This window comes from Gorilla gorilla, chromosome 1, assembly GCF_029281585.2.
Source record: "Gorilla gorilla gorilla isolate KB3781 chromosome 1, NHGRI_mGorGor1-v2.1_pri, whole genome shotgun sequence".
Lineage (NCBI taxonomy): Eukaryota > Metazoa > Chordata > Mammalia > Primates > Hominidae > Gorilla > Gorilla gorilla.
In genome coordinates this window covers 95556393-95581982 of record NC_073224.2, presented here as the reverse complement: position 1 = coordinate 95581982, position 25590 = coordinate 95556393, and the positions used below count along the sequence as shown (strand labels likewise).

Genomic DNA, 25590 nt, shown 5'->3' with positions numbered 1-25590 from the left:
GAACAACTCTGTGGGAGTAGATACTGTTAGTCCCATATGAGCAATCTAAGGCTCAGCATCAGTGACTTACCCAACACCACCCAGCTAATAAGACGCCGAGCCCCAAATCAAATCCAGACCCGCTGGCTCCCACTCCAGTGCTCTTTCTACTGTTGTGAAACCCAGACCCCTCAACTATCACCCTTATTACTAAGCACTCATTTGTGTTGATGCAGTTGTTCTTGTTATTTGTTCTTGTTATCCTGCACCTTCATGTTCTTGTCAATTGTATTTGTAGCCACGTGCTTACTATGTTTCCTTCCTGTGATTGGGAACCTGCAGAGGTGAGGGATGGAATTTTCCTTTCTCTGTTGGTCCCTCAGAACCCAGGATAGGGGTCTGCCAACCAAAGGAACGGACCCTGAGGATAAAGGCAGGCACCATGGTTGTGGATCTTTGCCACCTTCAAGTGCATATGGAGAGTGGACGTGGACAGAAATTTGATAACAGTAAGTAACAGCAGCTGCCATTTGTTGAGCACTTACTAGATGCTGAGCGTTATGCTAGTTCTTTATTTACATTATTTAATCCTCATAACAAACTTCTAAGGGAGGTATTATTATTGGCAAACGAGAAATCTAATGCTCAGAGACATGGAGTTAGGATGCAACCACATCTGTCTGACTCCAAAAGGATCACATAAATAGCAGAATTCAATTTAAAAAATATGTACCGGGCGTGGTGGCTCACACCTGTAATCCCAGCACTTTGGGAGGCTGAGGCAGGTCGATTACCTGAGGTCAGGAGTTCAAGAGCAGCCTGGCCAACATGGTGAAACCCTGTCTCTACTAAAAATACAAAAATTAGTTGGGCGTGGCCAGGCACGGTGGCTCACGCCTGTAATCCCAGCACTTTGGGAGATGAAGGCGAGTGGATCACCTGAGGTCAGGAGTTCGAGACCAGCCTGGCCAACATGGTGAAACCCCGTCTCTACTAAAAAATACAAAAATTAGCCGGGCGTGGTGGTAGGTGCCTATAATCTCAGCTACTCGGGAGGCTGAGGCAGGAGAATTGCTGGAACCCAGGTGGCTAAGGTTGCAGTGAGCTGAAATCATTCCAGCCCTGGTGGAATTGCATTCCAGCCCTGGTGACAACAGCGAGACTCTGTCTCCAAACAAAACAAAACAAAAATTAGCCGGGTGTGGTGGCAGGAGCCTGTAATCCCAGCTACTTAGGAGGCTGAGGCATGAGAATCACTTGAACCCGGGAGGCGGAGGATGCAGTGAGCCGAGATTGTCCCATTGCACTCCAGCCTGGGCGACAGAGCGAGATTCTGTCTCAAAAAAAAAAGAAAGAAAGAAAAAAAAGATAATCCCTCACTCCCTGAAGGCCCACCCTACCCTTGACTTTTCTTTTCCCAAAAAATAAAATTCAGGAAGAGGAAAGCAGAACAGGTTGTACCTCATACATAAGCACACACACATTTTCACACACACACACACGCATACACACACCACTTATACCTATCACCACCACCCTGGATTTCCTAGCCCCAGGGTGAGGGCTATGAGGGGTCAGGGGTCAGGTTCCCCAGGACCCTAGTCCTTGTCCCCTTCCCTGGTGCTAAATAAAAGTGAATAAATACTAAATAAATACAACTGGGGCCCAGGCCCACCCTGCCTTCCCCCTCCCTCCTGTGACCTGCAGGGCAGAGGGGGCAGTTTAGATGGAGGGCTGTCTGTCAGCCCCTTCCATCCACTAACCCGTCACTGCCTCCCAGGGCAGGAAACCAGGGCAGGGCCAGCCTGCGCATTAGGGCAGAGAGGAGGGGCAGGTCTCACGCCCACAGCCCCTCCCCACTGAGTCTTCGCATGAGGCAGCAACAGAAGCTCTCTCTTTCTCCCAGCTAAGTCCGAGGCCCCGGTGCCCAGAAAGGGCAGCCGGGATAGTGAGGTTATTTCCTGCCCGCCCAGGGGCGCCGCCGAAGGATCTCCAGAATCTGTGCTCTTCGGTGCAGCCAGTCCTGGGGAGTGGGGCGTGGCGTTGAAGGGGTCGGCCGGGGCACGAAGAAGCTGTATCGGAGGCGTGCGTCCTGGGGGTTGCCAGCCACTAGGACTTGCAGTGTCAAAGGCTGGGCCAGTGGCCCGTGGCCTGACAGTGTCTCTGAGGCTGCAGTGGCCCCGCTGTAGCGCAAGCTGACTGCCCCAGGCAGTACCACATCTGTGGGGGAGGGCATCAGCGTGTATTCACCATTGAGGGCATAGGAGCCATCTGGCAGCTTCAGGGCCAAGTAGATGCTCCGGTGGCCAGGGTTTCCCTGCTGCCGGACAAGAATGTGGGTGGCCCCCGCGGGGATAGTGACCACATTGTTGTATCCGTACCTGTGTGGAAGGAGTAGATGGGGAGCTCAGGATCACCTGAATCCCCTCAGCCTTCTGATCTGTGTTTATGTGACTGTATGTGTGTACATGTGTTTAGATGGCTGTCACCCAATCCTATGTGAGCTGTTCGGTCTGGATCAGAGCTACATGCACATGTGCCCTACTGCCTCTTATCTCTGGACCTTTACACCCACTGCCCCCTTATTGAGTTGCCCTTCCAAGCCCCACTTCCTTGGTACCTGTCTAATTCCTACCCTCCTTCTGAGACTCAGCTCAGAGGTCACCTCCAAGGAAGCCTTCCCTGATGCCCACAAGGGCACTCACAAAACCCTGTTCCGACTTCGGATGAATACATGGGACGCCGCACTGTAGCTGCCTACTCGTCTATCTCCTGCTAGACTGTGAACTCTTTGAGAGTGGAAACAGTGCTGAGTTCCCCTCTGCATCACTAGGACCCAGAATGTCCAGGAAGGTAGAGGGAGGAATGATGGTGAAAGAACCTGAATTTCCTGAAGGAGCCTGACTGCTTGCTGCAACCAGAACCGTCCCCTCCGCACACCATGCACTTGTCAAACTTCTTCTTGGAGCCAATGATGCGATCACAGCCAGCATGGATGCATCGGCCCTGGACACAGACCGAGGAGCTGTCCGGGGAACAGGGGGTCCCATCTACCACCTGAGGAAAAGAGAAAGAACAATGCTGAAGGTTCCTCCTAAGTCAAAAGGGGTTGGTAAATCAAACGAGACCCATGTCCCATCAGGGAAGCAATGTCGTCGGAAAAGTTGGATGAAGTAGGGGATGTAGATGGGTGAGTGCCAGCCACCATGTGGGTGATAATCATAACAATAATAATTATTATCACATATAACATCTAGCCAGCATTTTCAGAGCACTGAGTATGAATCAGGCAGCATGCTAAGTGTTTTACAAACACAAACGTAAATCTCACCACCACTATTTGAGGTTTTTAGGGATGGAACGTTGAGGTTTAGAAAAGTTAAAGAACCTGTCCAAAAGCCACACAAATGGCAAGCAGAGGAGCCAGGATGGGAAGTGCAGTCTGTCTGGTCCCAGCACCAAGCCCTAAACCTTGATGGCACTGTCCCTAAATGGACGCTAGAGGGCAGCCAGCCTGTAGAAATTCTCAGGTTGGGGCGAAGGGAGCAAAATGCTGCTGGGGCTTGTTTTTCTTTGTGCAGCTTTCAACCCACCACCCTATCACAGAGAGGGAGTGTAGGGACTTCAGTCATCTCCAGGAGGCCTGTCCATTGAGGGACTGGCTGTCCAGGAGTTGAATGAAACCACCACTATAATTTGACAGAGGAGCCCATGGAAGAGGGGTGAAGGACTTGCCCCAAAGGCCACACATTCGATTCTCACCAAATGCAGCACTAGAAGATGGGGAGTCAGAGGAAAAGAAACCACGGGAAATAGGATAGGCTAGAGGGACCTATTGGCCACATATCTGGAGTCTGGGGCTCGTTTTCCTGATACCCATGTACAGATAAGTCTGAGTGGAATCCTGGACTGGGCTGGCGTGGCTGTGGGAACAGGGTTACTTTGGGGGATCTTTGTTATCAGAAAGCAGAGGGAGCACTGGGGGTGTGTGTGACCATAGACAGGGCCTGGGGGTGTCCTGACCCTCACCCGTGGCTCCAGCACATAGTAGTAGCCCAGTGCCCGGGCCTGGCAGGTGAGTTTGCACTGGTCCTGGGGGGCCACGCCTGTGTAGCGAGGAACCCAGTCCATGGGCCCTGGGAAGCTCTTGAAGAGGTCGGTGCGGTGGTTGTAGGCAGCACACTGCTCCTCGCGGAAGGTCAGGGCTGGAGGGGTAAAACAGTCAGAACCCCTCCTTCCTTCCTCACATCACCCCACATCCCTCCACCCAACCCCTGAGAACTCTAGACAGCACAGCTCTGCTCTTCCCTGCAGACGGCCAAGGACAATTCCCAGAGGTTAAAGGCACTCCCCACAGCAGCAGGGGAATCAACACCCCCTTGGTCTTGCACTCAAGGGACAGTCCTTCCTGCTCTACTGTCCCCTCCCAAGGGCTCCCATCCCCCCTACTCCTCACCTGAGCCAGTTGGGCAGTCCTCAGTGTTGCAGGAGCGGAAGCGGGTACGGCGGCCCTCACAGTACTTGCCACCATTCCGGGGGACAGGCCTCGTGCAGTCTCGGGAGGAGAACTGGACACCACCCCCACAGGTCCGAGAGCAGTCACCCCATGGTCCCCAGGGACCCCAGCCACCAGCCTGTGGAATCTGCAAAGGCACAGAATGGAAGTGGGGCATAAGTAAACTCTCTCCCGGGCTTAAGGCCAGTCCCCACACCCCCGGGCCCTTTACCCCACCCCTGCCCTAGGATCTCACATTGAAGTCCTGGAGCTGGTCCATGTGGAGGCAGCGACCACCCATGCAGGCCTGTGCGGGCCCGCAGGGCGTGCCATCGGCCCAGGGCGAGTGTTTGGTCTGGCACATGGCATGGCCATTGAGGTGGCCAGAGCACCAGAGGGCAGCACAGGGTGGCGGCAGCTGTGGACAATGGCGTGAGTCGGGCCCGAAGGTCAGCTGGCACTGGCGGTCAGCATCATAGTCCTTGCCAGGGAAAGTCACAGGCAGATGCAATGGAGCCTCTGGTTTGTCTAAGAGACAGTGTCCTAGGAAGGGGGTTGGGGCATAAAGTCAGCAACAGGCTGAGGGGAGCATTCAGGATTGCCAGCAGAAAGCTTAGGCTCCCTGGGGCCTGATGGAGCCTAGAAAAACAATCCTAGGACTATAAGAGGATTTAAATGTTTTTTTATTTATAATTTTTATTTTAATTACTTACTTTTTTTTTTTTCTGAGACAGAGTCTTGCTCTGTCACTCACGCTGCAGTACGGTGGCATGATCATGGCTCACTACAGCCTCAAACTTCTGGGCTCAAGCAAACTTCCTGCCTTGGGCTCCTGAGTAGCTGGGATTACAGGCATGTGCCATGTCCAGCTAATTTTTTGGAATTTTTTGTAGTGATAAGGTCTTGCTATGTTGTCCAGGCTAATCTCAAACTCCTGGTCTCAAGCAATCCTCCCACCTTAGCCTCCCAAAGCATTGGGATTACAGGTGTAAGCCACTGTGCCTAGCCCTGTAAGAGGCTTTAATGGGCAGCTATAGTTTATTGGATGCTTATTATGAGATGAGCATTGGCTAAATGCTTGACCAGCACGTATTTAATCATGGCAAATACCTATGAGATAGGTACCGCTATTATACTTATCTGACATATCAACTACAAACACAGAGAGGTGAAGTAACTTACAGTCACGCATCTACACCTGCTTAAAGAACAGAATAAGAGGCCAGGCATGGTGGCTTAATGTCTGTAATCCCAGCACTTTGGAAGGCTGAGGTGGGAGGATTGCTTGAGCCTAGGAGTTCGAGACCAGCCTAGGCAACACAGTGAGACCACATCTGTATTTAAAACAAAACAAAACAAAACAAAACAGAATAAGGATAGGAACTCAATTCTGCCTATTCTAACCAACTATAGAATATTTGAGTTTGCTTCTCATCAACATCTCTGCCTAGTGGCAGTCATCCTGCTATTCTTGCATACCTCACTGCGTGACAAGGTAATCACCTCCTTCATAGCCAGCCCATTCCAGTGGTGGACAGTTCTGGCCCTCAGAAAGTCAGTTCTAATTCTACTGAGCCAAAATTCGCCTCCTCTAGCTATGCTATTTATTCTGGGAGGAAGTGAGAACTACACAAAGACAGCAGCATTTCTCACCCCTTCCCACACTGCAGAGGAAGCACACTTGGGGGAGGCAATTTGGTCCATGAAGAATGCAGCGGAAGTGAGAGTGCCCTGGAGGACAGGAATTGAGTGCTACCCAGGGAAAGGTAAGTGCCATCTGCTTACCATAGCCATTGTCCAGGAAGTCAGTGATGAAGCGGGCACTGCAGGGGGACCAGGGCTCCTCAGGATCCACATGAGCCATCACAGGGGCCATGACATGGCGAGAGGTGCTCAAAGGCCCATTCAAACTGATGCATGGCTTGGAGTTGTCATGGAGCATGTTGAAGACATGACCTGAGGGAGCAAAGGCCCTGATAGGATCTGAGGGTCCCTTCCCCATGCCCTGAGGGACTCCATAATAAATCGGGCTGCAGCTGTGGATGATCAGATCCATTACCCACCTCACCCTGCCCCCAGTCCTTTCCTTTATGGTACTCTCAGGGCTCCCAGTATGTAGCCCCGTCTCTTTCTCTGTCTCCTCTTCCCCAAAATATACTCAGGGTCCCTCCCTACCCACTTTTCCTTATAGCCAACATTCCCAACTGTGACCTACCCATTGTCTCTCTGACTCCCCCTCCAAATACACACACACACACACACACACACACACACACACACACAGAGGAGTTCACAGTAGTTTCGACCAACTAATTTGTTTAATAGAAAAATGTAAATGTATGTCTACACCCGGAGCAGAGAGGAGTAATAGCCCTATACCTAGGCCTGGGGGAAGAATACCTTGGGACCCCCATTAACACTGTGGTGAACTTGCTACCCCCTCCCCCACCTTCTCCTCCCTAATACCTTTCTCATCCACCCCTACTTTACCCAGTTCATGAGCAGCAGTGAAGGCTGACTGGAGCCCATCATCCTCCACAATGGCACAGCTCCGAGCCGGGTCACAGACGGTGCCCACATCAGCCATACCCAGCGTGTCGCAAGTGGAGACTCCACACAGGTCCTGTGGAGAGGGATCATAGAAGGTACATAGACAGCCAAGACACCTGGGTCCATTGGGTTGAGATCCAGATTCCCAGGGACCTGTGCACTGTCAGGGCCTAGGTAGCCATACATGGCAGTGTGGCTGGGGCAAGGCACCATGTCACACAACTCCAGGAACATCATTTGCATCATAGTCTATGTAGTGGCGCTTCTTAGAATTGTGCAGTGCATGGCCTGCGGTGCTGACTGGGGCCTCACCTGACGGGTAAACAGAATGGCTGTGTCAAAGTGGTCAGGGTCCGAGTCCTCAGGGGTGTTGAGGCCCCGCTGCCAGGCACAGAAGCTGCGCAGGGTCTGGGCAGCACTGGGCCCCACTTGGGGCCCCTCCTCGCCTGACCCCAGGATCACTAGCCGAGTCACCACCAAGCTGACAGGATTGCGGATGCTTGGGTGCTTGAAGGCCTTGGCTGCTGCTGCCATCACTGTTAGCAGGTAGCGCTTTAGCCCCGCACCGTGGAATGCGGCCATCTTGTCATCTGCCACCACCAGTGTCTCCACAAATCTACTCAGTGAAGCAAAGCGCTGGAGAGAAAAAGGGAGAGGAAGATCCTGAAATAGCCTCTCAGACCCATGGGTCGGTCGATTCTCCAATCCCTCACTTCCTGGGTCTGGAACTCAGCACAGTCAGCTGGGCCCCACACACCCCACGGGATTCCTGACTCCTGGCGGGTCTTGGTTGGGCCCTTCCCCCAATGCCAAATCTCAGGGCTTTTGTGGTAACTCTGAGGAGTCAGCAGCTGGTTCTAAGAAGGGGAGGAGAAGGGGACGCCACATCCCAGGGCTGCGGGAGCCCCAGAGGTGAAAGCAGCCTGGACTGCCGTCAGGAGGGACTTTGGGGTTCTCCAGGCCTGAGTGTGGCTGGGGCCTGTGGGACCAGGGCTAGAGGGCTGGGCTGCAACGTGTCTGCCCTGTGTGGTTGGAGGAACAATTCAGTCAGCAGCTAGGGCCAGGGCCAGAGCTCAGCGTGGCGGGTGTGGAGGGAGCGTCTGGTCTGGATTAAAGCTAGAGAGGGAGGAGGGAGGAGGGAAGGGAAGAAGGGGGAGACCAGGAGTGGGAGGGAGGAAAGGATGGAGCCTCAGGCAGCCTCGCAGTCCGGCCACAGTGTGGGAAGGGGATTGACCAGAAGGAGGTATGGGATACCCTCCCTCTCTTGCCACTCCTGCCCTAGTTTGCAGTTTGCCACAGTGATTTTAAAGGCAGCCTCAGAAGCCAGACACCAAGCCCTAGGGCCTCAAACCTGACTCCTATAGCTGGGAGTGGGGGATGAAAATCAAATTTGGAGCAGAGAAAAGAGCCAAGGCCAAGGGGCTGTTAGGAGACCTTTACTGCTGGGGACTGTATCAGTAGGAGATGCCATGGCCAGGAAGGGGTGGGGTGGGGAGAGGGAGCAGTTATTCCCAGCCCAGAGTCTGTGACCCACCTCTGAGAACCCTCGGTGGGTCTGGCTAGGAGAAGGGTGAAGGGGAGGCCTGAGCCTTACCAAGAAAGGAGGCTCATGGAGAGAGGAAAGGCAGGCAGAAGGGAGGGAAGCAGAATGGCCAGAAGTGGAAGTGGGTGGAGAGAGGGTGAATAGGGGTCAGTAGGACAGACATGGCGGGAGGACACCGCAGGACACAGACTCCAGAGATGCCTACCTTGGCTCTTCGGGGTCTGGGGCTGGGGCTTCCAAGAGGAGCCTTGACGTTGCACATGGGACCTTGACCGCTGGCAGGACTCTTCCGGCGTAGGATGTGAGCCCCAGGTCCCCCAGCGGAGTTAGGGGTGCCTCCCTCCAGGGGCTGGAGGTGGAGTTCAGCCCCCCGATATTGTAACACGCCTAACAGGGCTCCCCCATCCCAGTGCAGAGATGCCACCGACTCCGGATCTCCATTGATGGTGCCAGTCAGGTAGATGCCAGGCTCTGCTCCACCCAGCAGCTCAGGCGCCTGGCCCAGGTACTGCACTGTCAGCCCCTCGACCTGCACACCGGAGTCCTGCTCCAGCTCTAGTAGCAGCGTCTCCCCAAAGGCCTGCAAGCGGCACAACAGCCTGGCAGGGGCGCCTGAGCCAGGCAGGACGCTGCCGTTGAGCTTCTCTGGAAACACGATCTCCTCCTCCCGGGGGAGGGGGCTGGCCAGCCGGGCTGAGGGCAGGAGAGAGGCCAGCAGTAGCAGAAGCAGCCACACCAGCCAGGAGAGCGGCACAATGGGGAGCAGGAGGCAGGGCTGGGCTCCCCACAGCCAGCGCCCTGCCAAGCCCCTCCCGGGATGCGAGCCTGTCTGGGACATGGCACTGGTACTGCAGCTGGGAGGGACTGAGGCCGTCTGGGGCACCAAGTCCTCCACACCCTAGCTTTGGAAAGCTCCTCTCTGTAGCCTGGGGGCTTGGACTCCTGCCAAGGTCAGAGGCAAAGTTTTCAGAAGGGCTGGGGACCGTTAAAGGAAATGGAGAAAACTTAGTCCTTGGGCTTGGGAGAGGTGCCCAGGGGTCTGGCTTCTCCAAACTCTCCTCCTGAGCCCTCCTTTCCTGGATCTTTGTCTCTCCCTGCCTGTGTCTTCTGCAGCTTCTCTGGCCTCTCCCTCTGTAGGACTCTGTCTGGGCCGCTTCTGTGCCTGCCCTGTCTCTGCCTTCTTCCGCTGTGCCTTTGTCTCTGTCTCTTTCCTCCTCTGTCTCTCTCGTGCATATGTGTCTGTGGGTCTCCCTGTGGGTTCTCCCCAGCCTCTCTCCGCGCCAGCTCTTTTAAGCATGGTGAGACTCTGCGATTGATTGGCTGATCTCTAAGCCACTCAGCTGAGCTCTGTCGGTGGGACTCAGATGGGTGTATCATCGCTTCCCAAAAAAATGGGACTTGCCCAGGGGAGGGGAATCTCTAGCAGCCGAATGGATAATAGGCACTGGGCCAGCTGATGACATAGCCTTTTCCCAAACCCCACAATCAGCCCTCAGCTGTCTCTTTCCCTTTTTGGTGGGACAGAACCCCAGGAGAGGCAGAGAGTGAGGGAAAGGGCCTGGCCGGCATGCACAGATAGGATCACGGTCCTGGGAGAATTCCTGCTCTTATAGTCTAACCTACCATGGCTTCTCTTTTCTCAAGGCTCCCTCATGCTGCCCTTTGGCCCTAGTGGCTGGTTTCCAGGGCTGAGGGGACTGAGTGAGCTGCCTGAGAAAAGAGGGTAGGGAACAGGTAAGGAGGCATCAAGAGGGAAGAACAAATAAAAGAGGTAGCTTGACATGGCTCAGGATAGAACTGAGCAGCTGGGAAGAGTAAAAAAGGCAGAACATTGGGGGAGGCAAGGAGACAGTGATCAGGGAGTTGACTGCCCAAAGGTAGGATGATCCTGCTTGGAATGAACATACAGAGGCGGCAGATGACAAGGCAGGAGGGGTTAACGACTTTTCCTTTTATAGAAGGCGGATCCAGGGTGGCACCTCCTCTTTTCTAACATCCCTTCTCTCCCTCAGGATCCCCCTCCTGAGTTACCACTACCCACCCCCTCCAAAGCCCAGAACAGCCATTCCGCCTCCATTTCCCCCCAGGGTTCCCCCTCCCCACTTCCTGACTCCCCATTTCCCTGGCCCAGCTCCCAGTAGCTTCCCCCAGGCTTTTGGCCCTGCTCCTACCCACTCCCAACTGCCCTAAACCCTCCCCCAGCCTCAAGTCAGCCAGCCCCCAGCATAGGCAAGACTTGCTCTCAGGAACCTAGATTCACCCAGTATCAATCTGGGAGAATCCCCACCTGGCTCCCACCATCCACCCCACCTTGCTCTGAGAACCCAGTGGTTCCTGGAATATCTAGTAATCTTTTCTTTTTAATTCTCCCTGGGGCAGGGAGAGGGTGGAGACAGCATTGTGCATATAGGGAAATTAGGGTACTGGGAGAAATCCATTGCCTGGGGTGGGGAAAGTGGCTGGGGAGGAAGAGGTGGTGTTAGGGAAAGGAAGCAAATTATTCCTTTGGCTTTGGATAGGAGGGAACTCGGAAAAGAGGTCTTGGGTATGAACTCTCAAGGCAAGGAAGGGTTCAGAAGTAGGGGCAATTTCTGCTCACCCCATCCTCTGGCTGCTTGTTTCCCCAGGAAATCCCCAGGAAGGAGAGTGCAGTCAGCAGTCTCTTTCCTTTCCCAGAAGTGGACCACCTCCTCCTGCCTCTATTCCCCTATTCACTCTGCTTTGTCACCTCCTGTCCCCCGCATATCATATCCGTCAGAATGCTTCCTTTCCCCCTCCCTTCCTGCTCAGGTCGGTAATACCTGCCCTGGTGCCTATCACTTCCTGGATCACCCACCCCCTTGTGACTGCCAGACCCACCTCTTGACCCACCACTTGCCTGACCCTGGTTCTAAGCCAACGGGGCTGGGACTAGAGGAGTCGGACAAGGGGTGGGAGACCAGAAGGGGCAGGGGCAAGAGGAGCTATCACCAGAGAACTCTACTGCCCCTTTCCACTCCCCTATTTGAGATGAGGACAAAGGGGGTGACTAAGCAATGAAAGACAAAGGGCTTTAGAGTGGCTGCAGCAGTGTGTGTGGGGGTGTTGGCAGCAGGGAGAAGGCACAAAAGCTGCAGTGTCCTAGGCAGCCCCTCAGGAGCCCCCCACCCCAGTCCCAGCTCAAGCTGCCTCCAGGGCCAAGCAGCCCAGAGTCTATCCTGACTTCTCCCAGGCTGGATCAAGGCAAATAAATGCAGTCCTTCCCATCCCCCACCACCATGGCCACATTTGCTGTGTTTCAACAATAGAAAGAAGGCCCAGGGAAAGAGCAAGGAATGAGGACAAGAGAGGGACCAAACCTCTGCCCTGGCTCTGTGGCAGCTGCCTTGTCTAGCCCAGGTCCTGGTCAGTTCCCACAGCTAAGGATCTGGCCCCACCCTTTGGTACAGTTCCCATTAGGTCAATTCCCAGGCCAGAAGTCTGGCTTTCCCCTCTTTCTCTGCAGTGAAGAATTCCTCCATCTCTGCTTCCTGGTCTGTCTGCCTCACCCTGCTGCGCTGCTGGTGGGCTGTGTCCCTGGGATCCTGTCTAGGGGATATCTGGGGAAGGCCTCTTTCCAGGCTCAGAGTTGGAGAGTTGTACAAACTCTACGGGTGGGTGGCCCAGCTGGAGTTGGGCTTAGAGGCAGAGGGAGAAAACAGGAACTAGCCTCTAAGGCTGGAAGAATCTTTGTCCATACAGAATTGTGATCAGACTCCTGGTGCTACTACATTTCCATGCTGTTGGCCATTACCCAGGAGGGCTATAGCAGGGTCAGAAAGACGTTAGGGAAAAGAGGCTGACGCAAGACGGAAGTGGGGTGTGAGGCATCTCTAAGGGCGCTTCCTGGGTCTGTGATTCTGTAGGTTCGGGAAGCCTGGCGGATGTCAGGGTCACCCACAGAGAACCTCCACTCCCCCATCTGGGATGAGGTGGCTCCTACACACCCCGACACTCCCCTCCGCACCACCAATGCCGGCGGCCTTGGCATCCTATTCTTTTTTGTTTTGGTTTGGCGGGAGCTCTCAGACCCGCCCAGCCCCACTTAGGCTCCTTTCTCCAATCTCAATTTATGACATCTGGAAATTATCTGGCTTTCCCAACTCCTGTCTTTTGGATTCAGTGATGGGAAAGTAATTGGCAAAGCCTGGGGCTACCCTATAAGGGCAGGGCTCAGATACAATCCGAGAGAAGGACTAAAGCAGGAGGGCGGCCAAGGCGGAAGGGAGTAGGGAAGGAAGCGACGCGCGTTTCCAAGATACGCAGGCAGGCTCAGCGAGAGAGCACGAAGTATTTGCCCCACGCAGGAACGGCAATTTTCCCTTATTCGCTCCTGGAAAAGCCAGCCAGGAGCTGTGGGAGGAACCGCCCTCAGTAAAGATGACCGCAGTCACACTGTTATCTAAACGCAGGTGAAGCCGAGTCACAGGACCCGGATGTTGTCAGTTCGCCGGTAAACGACCCTGCCCGCTTCCAAGAGGGCGGCTTCACTGTGCGAATAGGTGAGAAGCCAAGAAGGAGGCGCGCTGGAGTTACTTCCGCCCGGTTCTCCTTCCCGCAGTCTGCAGCCGGAGTAAGATGGCGGCGCTGAGGGTCTTGTGCGGCCTCCGGGGCGTCGCGGCCCAGGTGCTGCGGCCTGGGGCTGGAGTCCGATTGCCGATTCAGCCCAGCAGGTGAGATCGAGGGCAGCCCTCGACACACTTTCTGCAAGGCTAGGGTTTCTCAGGTTGGGGACGCTTTACTCCCCCAGAAAATAATAACCCAAGCCTGTGACCCCATTGTCCATCCCTGATTTCTTGGGCTACGGGATGCAGTGGCGCCCACTCTGGCGAGGGAGGGGAGAGGGTCTAGAGTTCGTTCGTGCAGAGGTGAAATCAGCGGAGTGGGAGACTGCTTTTTAGCTTTAGTAATTTGAATGCACCTCTCCTGTCATACCTGAGTAGAGCTCAGCCAAAGAGCTAGAATGCTCGCTGTCTCTCTGTCGTTGACCTTGAACAAACACTTTTCTCACGTTCATATTCACCTGGTTGATAATATCAATATGATGAAAATATGAAGAAGCTAGGATCCCAACCTTGCATGCCCAGGGGTGATGGGTGGAGTTATTCCAGGAATAATTTGTTGGTAGGAACGGAACCTCTAGAGTTCCAGCTTATTTTGCCGAAGCTACATTAACTTCAGATCAGTGACTTGGCATTAAAAAATCCAGGACATTGGCTGGGCGCGGTGGCTCACACCTGTAATCCCAGCACTTTGGGAGGCCTAGGCGGGCAGATCATCTGAGGTCGGGAGTTCGAGACCATCCTGACCAAAATGTAGAAACCCCCGTCTTTAAAAAAATACAAAATTAGCCGGGCTTGGTGGCGCATGCCTGTAATCTCAGCTACTTGGGAGGCTGAAGCAGGAGAATCGCTTAAACCCGGGAGGCGGAGGTTTCAGTGAGCCGAAATCACACCATTGCCCTCCAGTATGGGCAACAAGAGTGAAACCCAGTCTCAAAAAAAAAAACAGGACATCCTTACTGGGTCCCCTTGAGAGTGAATGGGAACACAGGAACCAAACACTGTTCAGGCCCTTTGTCTAGGATCTGTCTTTAACTCCCCAGAGGTGTTCGGCAGTGGCAGCCAGATGTGGAATGGGCACAGCAGTTTGGGGGAGCTGTTATGTACCCAAGCAAAGAAACAGCCCACTGGAAGCCTCCACCTTGGAATGGTGAGTGACCAGAGTTGCTGTCCCAACCCACACCCATCCCTGCCCCCAGCTGATTTCCTTTTCTTTTTTTGAGACAGGGTTTCCCTCTGTCTCCCTGGCTGGAGTGCAGTGGTGTGAAAGTGGCTCACTGTAGCCTTGTACTTCTGGGCTCAAGGCAACCTTCTGTCTCAGCCTCCCCAGAAAGCCGCAACAACAGGCCTGTGCCACCACAACCGGCTAATTTTGAAAATTTTCCTTTTGTAGAGACAGAGTCTTGCTATGTTGACCAGGCGGGTTTCAAACTCCTGGCCTCAGGTAATCCTCCCAACTCAGCCTCCCAAAATGCTGAGATACAGGCTTGAGCCACCATGCCTGGCCTCCAGCTGATTTCTAAGTGCTCTTGAGCTCTCTGTCTTAGGCAAATTTTAGCCCCTATCCTGTTTGCTTCTTTTACCATGAAATTCAACAGACATAATAGTGATAACAACAGGTATTTGTGAAGTAGAGAAGGAAAGGAAGGATGTTGCAGAAGAAAATAAAGAATGGGTCCCAGTAAATACCCAAAAGTCCCTACCAATTTAAATATTAATGCCAGCTTTTCCCATGTTCAATATATTTCAGGTTCACTACATTATCTCCCTCTCCAGACAAGGTGGTGGTTTTCCCGTTGGTAACCAAATGAAACCTACATGAATACAAACCATTTTTTTTCCTATCAAAACTAGCTCTTCCTTTTGACTTTTTATTTTGATCAGTGGCACCCTCATTCTCCTAATCCCTCAGGATTGAAACTTTTTAGTCATCTTTGGCTGTTTTATCTTGCCCTCCATGTCTATGTCCAGTAAGTTACCAAACCATGTAGATACTTTCGTAATGTCTCATATCTGGTCATCTCTCCCTTTTAATTTTTATTGCCATCATTCTTATTCAGATTTATCTTGTATTAGACCCTGATTATTTTAGGAGTCTATTCACTGAGTTTTTGACACTGATGTTGTCCCCTTTCCATCTATCCTATACAATGTCATCACCTTCATCTTCCCCAAACATTATTTTACCATGTCATTCATACTCTTGCTCCAAAACCTTCAAAGACACTTCCAGTTACTTTCCACAAACTTACAGTAACAATAGCTGAGTGCTTACCATTTGCCAAACATTTTCGTATGCATTATTTTGTTTAATCTTTACAACAGCTCTATGAGAGTATTACCCCAGTTGTGAGGAAATTATGGTTTAGGGAGATTAAAACTTGATTAAAGGCCGGATGCGGTGGCTCACACCGATAATCCCAGCACTTTGGGAGGCCGAGGCGGGCGGATCACCTTAGGTCAGGAGTTCAAGACCAGCCTGGCCAACATGGTGAAACCCCGCCTCTACTAAAAATACAGAAATCAGCCAGGCATGGTGGCACGCACCTGTAATTCTAGCTACTCAGGAGGCTGAGGCAGGAGAATCGCTTGAACCTGGGAGGTGGAGGTTGCAGTGAACCGAGATCGTGCCATTGCACTCCAGCCTGGGTGACAGAGCAAGACTGTCTCAAAAAAAAAAAAAAAAAAGTTAAGGACACACAGGCAGATTTGTACTCAGGTCTGTCAGACTCCAAAGCCCATCATGAAGAATTTTGGTGGAAAAGATGGGCTCTGGTTTCAAATCTCCACTCTCAATTTACCAGTGAATAAAGTGTCTATTTATAGCATTATTTTAAGGATTAAATGAGATAACATGTGCCTGGCACATGTAAGTCCCCTATAAGTGTTCATTGTTATTAATGATATGTACAAATAATTGAACCACTACCCCCTACTTTGTCCCAATACTAATCATCCCTCTCTTGGGAAGTCCCAATAAGAGTTCCATGGATGTTTACTTCCTTGTTTCTAAGATTTGGCCCATGTTGATTTCATAGCCTGGAATGCTTCTTCTCCCTTCTAGCTATCTAAATCATTTCCTATATTTAAGCTCAGATCCTACCTACATGAAGTCTTTGCAGTGTTCTTTCCTTCTTTTAAAAACTTAATGGCTAAGGCACTTTCTTGGTTACTTACAAATTTGGCCTCTGTTCCTAGTTTTTCACATGTACTTCTTTCGCAAATTAAAATGTAAGCTTCAGATTAGGTGGGCATGGTGGTGTGCGCCTGTAGTCCCAGCTACTCTGGAGGCTGACACAGGAGAATTGCTTGAACCTGGCAGGCAGACATTGCAGTGAGCCGAGATGGTGCTGCTGCACTCCAGCCTGGGTGCAGAGTGAGACTCTGTCTCAAAAAAAAAAAAAGGTAATCTTCTTGAGGGTAAAAGTTCATTTAGTGGGAGTAAGCATTAGGTATACATTTCCTGACTGGTTGGCCATTCATTGGATACATTTGGAGGGCAGTATATCATAGTAGTTAAGATGTTTGGATCCTGGAGCTAAACAGGCTGGGTTAAAATCCTGGTTCTGCCACTTACTAGTTTTATGATCCTGGAAAAGTCATTTAAGCTCCATGGCCTCAGTTTATCCAATGAAATGGGGATAACGATAGTACCTATTATTCATAACAGTTGTTGTAAGAATTAAATCAATTAAAGTGCCTAAGGTAGTGCCTGGCACATAATAAAGCTATATAAGTGTTATGTATTATTAAAAAGATATTCTATGCACACTGACTATGAACCATGAAAAAAAAAAAAGGTATTCTAGGAGACATAGAGTGAGATTCATGGTGTCTGTCTTCAGAAAGTTTAGATCTTCCTTTTCCCCATCTAAGGGTCCTCTTCCTGGTTATAGTGGAGATTAGGAAATTAACAAAGTATGGAATGGTGAGTTAGAAAATCTATAGGGAGAGGCTAACTCCTTGCTGTCTTTTGGGGGATCCCAAGGGAATAACCATGTGGCTCTGAACTATTTCTTCTCAGATGTGGACCCTCCAAAGGACACAATTGTGAAGAACATGACCCTGAACTTTGGGCCCCAACACCCAGCAGCGCATGGTGTCCTGCGACTAGTGATGGAATTGAGTGGGGAGATGGTGCGGAAGTGTGATCCTCACATCGGGCTCCTGCACCGAGGCACTGAGAAGCTCATTGAATACAAGACCTATCTTCAGGTGTGGGGGGTGAACAGGAGCCTTTTGGCGGGATCTGGGGTTGCTTTAGCCTGGGGCTTTGCCAGTTTGCTGCCCTTAAAACGCGAGGGGAGGAAGGTGTTGAGAGGAGTAACCCGTTGAGGTTACTCTTGGTTGGGTGGATGGAGGGAAGTGGCACGGGATGCTTGAGTCATTAGGATTTGGTTTATTTAGCAGCAGTGCTTTGAAGCTGGAGCTATACTCAGCTTTTCTCTGGCTGACTTTTTGTCTGGCCCCTTTGCCATTGCTTGAGTGCCTCAGTTTCCCTGCTCTTACGTTAGACTAGTGCGTCAAAGCCAGTGTCCCTAGGGGCAGGGAAAGAGAAAAGACATTAGCTCGCTAAGTTTAACAGCTGATTCTTGTATCTTCCAGCTGTCTACGTTTGTTTTCAAAACATTCAATGAGTCAGAGCAACTCAGAGAGGGTTTATGACAGTTTGCCATTTTTAGGAGAACTGTATAACCCAAATGATGAAGGTCAGATTTGAAGGAGTTGGATCTCTAATAGGAATCTGAAGTTTTTTCTTACTGTCATGAAGAAAGGTCCTGATAACAGGATGGTAGGATTAGGATTTAGATCCAGCCCAGTGTCGGGGTGAACAGTGACTAGAATGTGATTCCCCAAGAGAGCCTCGGCGATGACAGTTTCTGGTCCCGGAGTCTATGGGTTAACCCCTGTAGCATTAGCCCCCATCACAGTGACATCAGAATAAGAACAGGCTGTCCCAGCTAGTAGCGTCTTAGCTCCACCCTCTTCCTGGAAGCTGAAGCTGGTTCAGCAGACAGCTAGGACTTGGCTTTTTGGCATTCTGGAGGAAGGACCATTTCTACCTGATGCTCTGTCTTCCTTAAATACCTCGCTCTGGCCGGGCGTGGTGGCTCGCGCCTGTAATCCCAGCACTTTGGGAGGTCGAAGCAGGTGGATTACTTGAGGTCAGGAGTTCGAGACCAGCCTGGCCAACAAGGTGAAACCCCATCTCTACTAAAAATACAAAAATTAGCCAGACGTGGTGGTGTGCGCCTGTAGGAGAATCACTTGAACCTGGGAGGCAGAGGTTGCAGTGAGCCAAGATGGTGCTACTGCACTCCAGCGCCTGGGCAACAGAGCAAGACTCTGTCTCAAAAAAAAAAAAAGATTAAAAAAAAACCCTCCCAGATACTCTTAAGACTGATTGCCTTTCTCCTTCATAATCTGAAGTTTTTTGTTTGTTTTGTTTTTTCCCCTACGGAGTCTCGCTCTGTCGCCCAGGCTGGAGTGCAGTGGCGTGATCTTGCTCACTGCAACCTCTGCCTCCCGAGTTTAAGCAATTCTGTTTCAGCCCCTGGAGTAGTCAGGATTATAGGCACGCACCACCATGCCTGGCTAATTTTTTTTTTTTTGAGACGGAGTTTCACTCTTGTTGCCCAGGCTGGAGTGCAATAGTGCGATCTTGGCTCACTGCAAACTCCACCTCCCAGGTTCAAGCGAGTCTCGTTCCTCAGCCTCCCAAATAGCTGGGATTACAGGTACCCACCACCACACCCAGCTAATTTCTATATTTTTAGTAGAGATGGGGTTTCACCATGTTGGCCAGGCTGGTCTCAAACTCCTGACCTCATGAGCCACCCTGACTTGGCCTCCCAAAGTGCTGGGATTACAGGTGTGAGCCACCGTGCCTGACCAGTATGTCAGTTTTTTTAATTTTTATTATTTTTTGAGATGGAGTTTTGCTCTTGTTGCCTAGGCTAGAATGCAGTGGCATAATCTCGTCTCACTGCAACCTCTGCCTCCTGGGTTCAAGTGATTTTCCTGCCTCAGCCTCCCAAGTAGCTGGGATTACAGGCATGCACCACCATGCCCCGCTAATTTTGTATTTTTAGTAGAGACGGGGTTTCTCCATGTTGGTCAGGCTGGTCTCAAACTCCCGACCTCAGGTGATCCACCCGCTTCGGCCTCCCAAAGTGTTGGGATTACAGGCGTGAGCCACGTGCCCGGCCAAGGACTCTTGACAGTGGTATCCTGGAGCTAGCTCATACGGGCTTGCAAGAGTGCAGTTGTTAAATTTTCAGGAGTTTTGTGAGCCAGTTGTTGAACATAGCCATTGTCAGAAATTAATTTATATAAGCTTATGATTTAATACATTATATTAAAAGCAAAGGTAAGATTAAATATTCAAAGCTCATCACTTCATTATTTTACCACATTTTACTATGCTCTGCCTTTGAGGTATTTGCTTTGAATGTGTCTGTATGGTGGAAATACTGTATAATGGTGTGGTATTCTTCCCAATGCTGCATTCAGTTACATGATATTGGTAACTTAAAATTGGCCATTGTGGGAGTATTTTTACCATGGAAATTGGCAAACATGACAAATCAGAGTCTTCCCTCACTTTGGAGAGCCAGTTTTTAAACATTTACTAGAATACTACTGGTTTTTGGGATATTTTACCTGCTTGTTGGGGCTCCTGAGACTAGAAAGGCTTATACAGCACCAACTTCTGGTGCCGACTGAGAGCAAGGCTTCAGGCAGCCAGACTGTGGGCTCCTGAGCCTGTTAGATGTGACCCACATTCCTCCCTCTTCCCAGGCCCTTCCATACTTTGACCGGCTAGACTATGTGTCCATGATGTGTAACGAACAGGCCTATTCTCTAGCTGTGGAGAAGTTGCTAAACATCCGGCCTCCTCCTCGGGCACAGTGGATCCGAGGTATGTCCCCCCGGCTTTTTCTGTGGCCCACTGTGAGCATAGCATAGTGCCTTTTCCACCACTTCCCCGTTGAACCCAAGCTTAGTGTTCAGACCCCAGGCTCTGCCCAGACCTCTCTGTCCGCCTCAGTGCTTGGCTCCTATATCCTGTCTTCTCCTTGTCTTCACAGTGCTGTTTGGAGAAATCACACGGCTGTTGAACCACATCATGGCTGTGACCACACATGCCCTGGACCTTGGGGCCATGACCCCTTTCTTCTGGCTGTTTGAAGAAAGGGAGAAGGTAAGAGCGGGAGGAAAGGATAGGAATAGGGAAGGAAGTGCAGGAAGTAGAGAAGGTATAAAGAAGACAGGAGATTAAAAGAAGAGAGAGAACATGGGAGAACATTTAGAGGGGGAAGGTATGTTTAACTTGGGTTATATTTGTAGAAACTATATCATGAGGGGTTGGTTGGGCACAAGAAGGCAGAAAGTGGGGGAGTAGGCCATCATAGGACCTGGGGGCCTGGGACTTTGACACTAATTCCCAGCACGTTCTATGAAGATGTTTGAGTTCTACGAGCGAGTGTCTGGAGCCCGAATGCATGCTGCTTATATCCGGCCAGGAGGAGTGCACCAGGTGAGCAGGTCCCCCGCTTCTCTAAATGTCCACCCCAGGCCTATTTTCCCTGTGGCCACTGGAGGGCAGTGCTGGATGATGGAAACTCCAAACCTGTATCGCTGGGGGAGGGGGTGCTGAGAGGGCTCTCCTTAGTGAAGGCTATGCCACATTCAATAGCACTTCCGTTTGGCTTCTAGGACCTACCCCTTGGGCTTATGGATGACATTTATCAGTTTTCTAAGAACTTCTCTCTTCGGCTTGATGAGTTGGAGGAGGTAAGCTAGGAGTCAATGGGAAAAATCTCTCCCCCCACAAGAAGGGCTTGTGGGGTTTTATTCCCCAGTTGTAAAGAAATACAGAGATATTTGAAGAGTGTGAGGAAGAGTATTAACACACCCGTTTTCTTGATCAATAGTTGCTGACCAACAATAGGATCTGGCGAAATCGGACAATTGACATTGGGGTTGTAACAGCAGAAGAAGCACTTAACTATGGTTTTAGGTGAGGGGAATACAACTTCTCTCCATAAGAGTGGGGGTGGGAGTGGGGGAGTTCCAGCCTAATATCTTGTCTTTGAAGACTTGTTGGCATCCTCCTAGTCATACCCTGAATGTGAAGGATCAACAAGGGAGGCTAAGGAAGAATGAACCTCCTTACTTAGTTTGTGGAGAGTGGCCTTTATTCCCGTTATGCTCTCCACAGTGGAGTGATGCTTCGGGGCTCAGGCATCCAGTGGGACCTGCGGAAGACCCAGCCCTATGATGTTTACGACCAGGTTGAGTTTGATGTTCCTGTTGGTTCTCGAGGGGACTGCTATGATAGGTAAGGCCCCAATCCTTTCTTGGCTGATATTCCAGCTAGTTTCCCCTGCCTCACTCTTCTCTTTGCCACTTCCTTCTTTACCCTACTTCTCAGTGTCTGTGGGAGCTCTTGTGTGTGTTAGACGAGGTTGCTCTCAAAACACTTTCACATATATGGAATCTTACTTATTTTTTTCTCTTTTGAGACGGAGTTTTGCTCTTGTTGCCCAGGTTGGAATGCAATGGTGCAATCTCAGCTCACTGCAACCTCTGCCTCCTGGGTTCAAGTGATTCTCCTGCCTCAGCCTCCTGAGTAGCTGGGATTACAGGCATGAGCCACCACGCTCAGCTAATTTATGTATTTTTAGTAGAGACGGGATTTCTCCATGTTGGTCAGGCTGGTCTCAAGCTCCTGACCTCAGGTGATCTACCCACCTCGGCCTCCCAAATTGTTGGGATTATAGGCATGAGCCACCACACCTGGCCTATGGCATTCTTTTTATCTTTACATTATCCTTGTCTTAGATGGAGCTAGCTTTGGCTGCATTTTATAGCTGAGAAAGCTGAGGCATAAAAATTAGGGATTAGCTGGGATTATTCTTCAGGAGTGGTCGAGACTAGAATCCTCCTGATCCAGTGTTCTTTCTAGTAGATCCTAAGCTTCAGATTCTCCTCCTGGGCCAGGCACAGTGGCTCATGTGTGTAATCCCAGCATTTTGGGAGTCCAAGGTGGGTGGATCACTTGAGGTCAGGAATTCAAGACCAGCCTGGCCAACATGGTGAAACCCCATCTCTACTAAAAATACAAAAAATTAGCTGGGTGTGGTGGTACATGCCTGTAAGTCCAGCTACTTGGGAGGCTGAGGAAGGAGAATTGCTTGAATCTGGGAGGTGAAGGATGCAGTGAGCTGAGATGGAGCCACTGCATTCCAGCCTGGGCGACAGAGCGAGACTCTGTCTCAAAAAAACAAAAAACAAAAACCAAAAACAAATTCTCCTCCTGTTTTCTCACCCTGAGTCAGATTTGTTACTGTGTATTTTGTTTTTTTTATTTTTGTTTGTTTTATTTTTTGAACCTGGTAGCTACTGTTATTTTTGTTTGTCCATTTGACTCTCACCCATCCTGTGGTCCAAAAAGTGCTTAAGGAGGTAATGAAAGAAATAAATACTACAGGCCATGTTCTGAGGAAATAAGAAGAGGATTTGGGGAAGCACCCGAGAGTAGAAGCAAAAGATTACAGGGGGCTGGGGTTGGTGGCTCATGCCTATAATCCTAGCACTTTGGGAGACCAAAGCAGGCAGTCGCTTGAGCTCAGGAGTTGGAGAACAGCCTGGGCAGCAAAGTGAAACCTCGTCTCTACAAAAAATATTCGGATGGGGTGGTGCACACCTGTAATCCAAGCTACTTTGGAGACTGAGATGGGAGGATCACTTGAGCCCCGGAGTTCGAGGCTGCAGTGAGCTGTGAAACCCTGTTTCAAAAAAAAAAAAAAAAAGACTACAGGGTTTATATGGGTGGCCAAGCCAAGCAGAGATGCTGTACTTGGAGAAAAGAGTGGGGAGAGTTGACCTAACCCTTTTGAGGTTGGCCAGAGGGCATCCTTCCTAGCCCCATACCTGCTCCTCTGACTGTTCTTCTCTTGCTCTGTCTCATCTTCTTGAGGTACCTGTGCCGGGTGGAGGAGATGCGCCAGTCCCTGAGAATTATCGCACAGTGTCTAAACAAGATGCCTCCTGGGGAGATCAAGGTTGATGATGCCAAAGTGTCTCCACCTAAGCGAGCAGAGATGAAGGTTGGCTGCAGGGAGGGGGAAAGTGTGGGGTGTTGGAAAGGGGCCAGTGGCTGGGGAGGAGTATCCTTGGATTAAATCCTATCTTTCGGTTTTCTTTTTTTTTTTTTTTTTTTTTGAGACAGAGTTTTACTCTTATTGCCCAGACTGGAGTGCAATCTCGGCTAACTGCAACCTCCGCCTCCCAGGTTCAAGCAATTCTTCTGCCTCAACCTCCCAAGTAGCTGGGATTACAGGCGTGTGCCACTACGCCCAGCTAATTTTTTGTATTCAGTAGAGACAGGGTTTCACCATATTGGTCAGGGTGGTCTCGAACTCCTGACCTCAGGTGATCCTTGGCCTCCCAAAGTGCTGGGATTTCAAAGCGTGAGCCACCACGCCCAACCCAGTTTTCTTTTTATAGAGAATTCACTGTATAGTAAGAGATTCGGGGTTTTTTTATTTTTTTATTTTTTTTGAGACGGTGTCACGCTCTTTCACCAGGCTCTTTCACCAGGAGTACAGTGGCATGATCTTGGCTCTCTGCAATCACTGTCTCCTGGGTTCAAGCGATTCTCCTGCCTTAGCCTCCCGAGTAGCTGGGATTACAGGCACCCACCACCACGTCCAGCTAATTTTTGTATTTTTAGTAGAAACGGGGTTTCACTGTGTTGGCCAGGCTGGTCTTGAACACCTGACCTCTTGATCTGCCCACCTCAGCCTCCCAAAGTGCTGGAATTACAAGCGTGAGTCACCGCACCCGGCCATATAAGAGATTCTTTTTTTTTTTTTTTTTTTTTTTTTTTTTTTTTTTTGAGACGGAGTCTCGCTCTGTCGCCCAGGCTGGAGTGCAGTGGCGCGATCTCGGCTCACTGCAAGCTCCGCCTCCCGGGTTCACGCCATTCTCCTGCCTCAGCCTCCCGCGTAGCTGGGACTACAGGCGCCCGCCACCACGCCCGGCTAATTTTTTGTATTTTTTAGTAGAGACGGGGTTTCACTGTGTTAGCCAGGATGGTCTCGATCTCCTGACCTCGTGATCCGCCCGCCTCGGCCTCCCAAAGTGCTGGGATTACAGGCGTGAGCCACCGCGCCCGGCCCATATAAGAGATTCTTAATCTCCCATAGCTCTCCTGTTTTATTCTGTATCCTCTCTGCTTACTGACTGACATGTGGCTTTAGTCTCCCTGAGGGTAGAGATTATTTTCTGTGCTGGGGGAGGCCTAGGAGACAGAGTTTGGATATGGTTTATTGATGCTCCCTGTTTCCTCTCTACAGACTTCCATGGAGTCACTGATTCATCACTTTAAGTTGTATACTGAGGGCTACCAAGTTCCTCCAGGAGCCACATATACTGCCATTGAGGCTCCCAAGGTGAGGAGAGGAGGGGAAGGAAAAGACCATATGTAGAGTAGGTAGCTAAAGATAGATGTTTAACAAAACGCTCATTCATCAATGAGAGAGAAAACAGGAGAATGAACAGAGGTTTTGTTGGCAGAGAAAAATACTCTTCATGTTAATACAGACACCCAACCTTCTTCCTTGAACAGGGAGAGTTTGGGGTGTACCTGGTGTCTGATGGCAGCAGCCGCCCTTATCGATGCAAGATCAAGGCTCCTGGTTTTGCCCATCTGGTAAGAATCAATCCCAGTAACTATAACTCCAGTGAATTAAACCTGACCTTGGTTGAGGTTTTTATGAACTCTTCTTCTTTCTCCTCCCACCTTGCAAGTCTTAACTAACATTGTTGCCATCTCAATCTCCCTAGGCTGGTTTGGACAAGATGTCTAAGGGACACATGTTGGCAGATGTCGTTGCCATCATAGGTACGAGGCCTATTGTGTAGTAGAGGTATCCTAGACAAAGGAGTTCGGGACGCCCACTGGGGACAGAAAGAGAACACTTCCTGTTCACCATAGGCCATGGCATGGACTCGGGTCCTCAATCTTTTGAGCACAGTAACGGGTTCTGGATCTTGGGTAACACCACTTTTTTTGTTTGTTTTGCCTCACAACAGGAAGATAAGTAACACCACTTTTTTCCTCCATCCTCTCACCTAGGTACCCAAGATATTGTATTTGGAGAAGTAGATCGGTGAGCAGGGGAGCAGCGTTTGATCCCCCCTGCCTATCAGCTTCTTCTGTGGAGCCTGTCCCTCACTGGAAATTGGCCTCCGTGTGTGTGTGTGTGTGTGTGTGTGTGTGTGTGTGTGTGTGTGTGTTTGTGTACATGTTCATGTACACTTGGCTGTCAGGCTTTCTGTGCATGTACTAAAAAAGGAGAAATTATAATAAATTAGCCATCTTGCGGCCCCTAGGCCTAAACTTCTGGTATCTTAGTGTCTCAGTATCTTAG

The 25590-nt window shown here is 50.7% G+C and overlaps 2 protein-coding genes across 7 annotated transcripts; one reads left to right on the top strand and one right to left on the bottom strand.

The window, feature by feature from the left end:
* Window positions 1–531: 531 nt before the first annotated feature.
* On the bottom strand, window positions 532–11542 carry ADAMTS4 (ADAM metallopeptidase with thrombospondin type 1 motif 4). 2 transcript variants are annotated; one of them, XM_004027748.5, is made up of 9 exons: window positions 8773–11542; window positions 7337–7660; window positions 6965–7097; window positions 6260–6430; window positions 4731–5017; window positions 4436–4622; window positions 4009–4184; window positions 2861–3036; window positions 532–2360 (listed from the first exon to the last, which is right to left on the bottom strand). In XM_004027748.5, exons 1-9 carry the CDS (start codon window positions 9403–9405, stop codon window positions 1934–1936), a joined length of 2514 nt encoding a protein of 837 aa, XP_004027797.1. In that variant the 5' UTR covers window positions 9406–11542; the 3' UTR covers window positions 532–1933. The 2 variants fall into 2 exon arrangements, with proteins under 2 accessions (XP_004027797.1, XP_018881198.1); XM_019025653.4 differs by having other exon boundaries at window positions 532–2199; window positions 8773–10584.
* NDUFS2 (NADH:ubiquinone oxidoreductase core subunit S2) lies at window positions 6969–25559 on the top strand. Of its 5 annotated transcripts, none has more exons than XM_055350253.2 (15): window positions 6969–7119; window positions 12998–13258; window positions 14191–14297; window positions 17172–17362; window positions 19949–20069; window positions 20239–20351; window positions 20613–20687; window positions 20867–20944; window positions 21085–21170; window positions 21372–21491; window positions 23133–23262; window positions 24514–24609; window positions 24786–24869; window positions 25004–25061; window positions 25296–25559. In XM_055350253.2, the coding sequence occupies exons 2-15, from the start codon at window positions 13164–13166 to the stop codon at window positions 25331–25333; spliced, it is 1392 nt and encodes a 463-aa protein (XP_055206228.2). In that variant the 5' UTR covers window positions 6969–7119; window positions 12998–13163; the 3' UTR covers window positions 25334–25559. The 5 variants fall into 5 exon arrangements, with proteins under 5 accessions (XP_055206228.2, XP_063566609.1, XP_063567095.1 ...); XM_063710539.1 differs by lacking the exon at window positions 6969–7119 and adding an exon at window positions 8183–8267; XM_055350731.2 differs by lacking the exon at window positions 6969–7119 and having other exon boundaries at window positions 13154–13258; window positions 14170–14297.
* The last annotated feature ends 31 nt before the right edge of the window (window positions 25560–25590 follow it).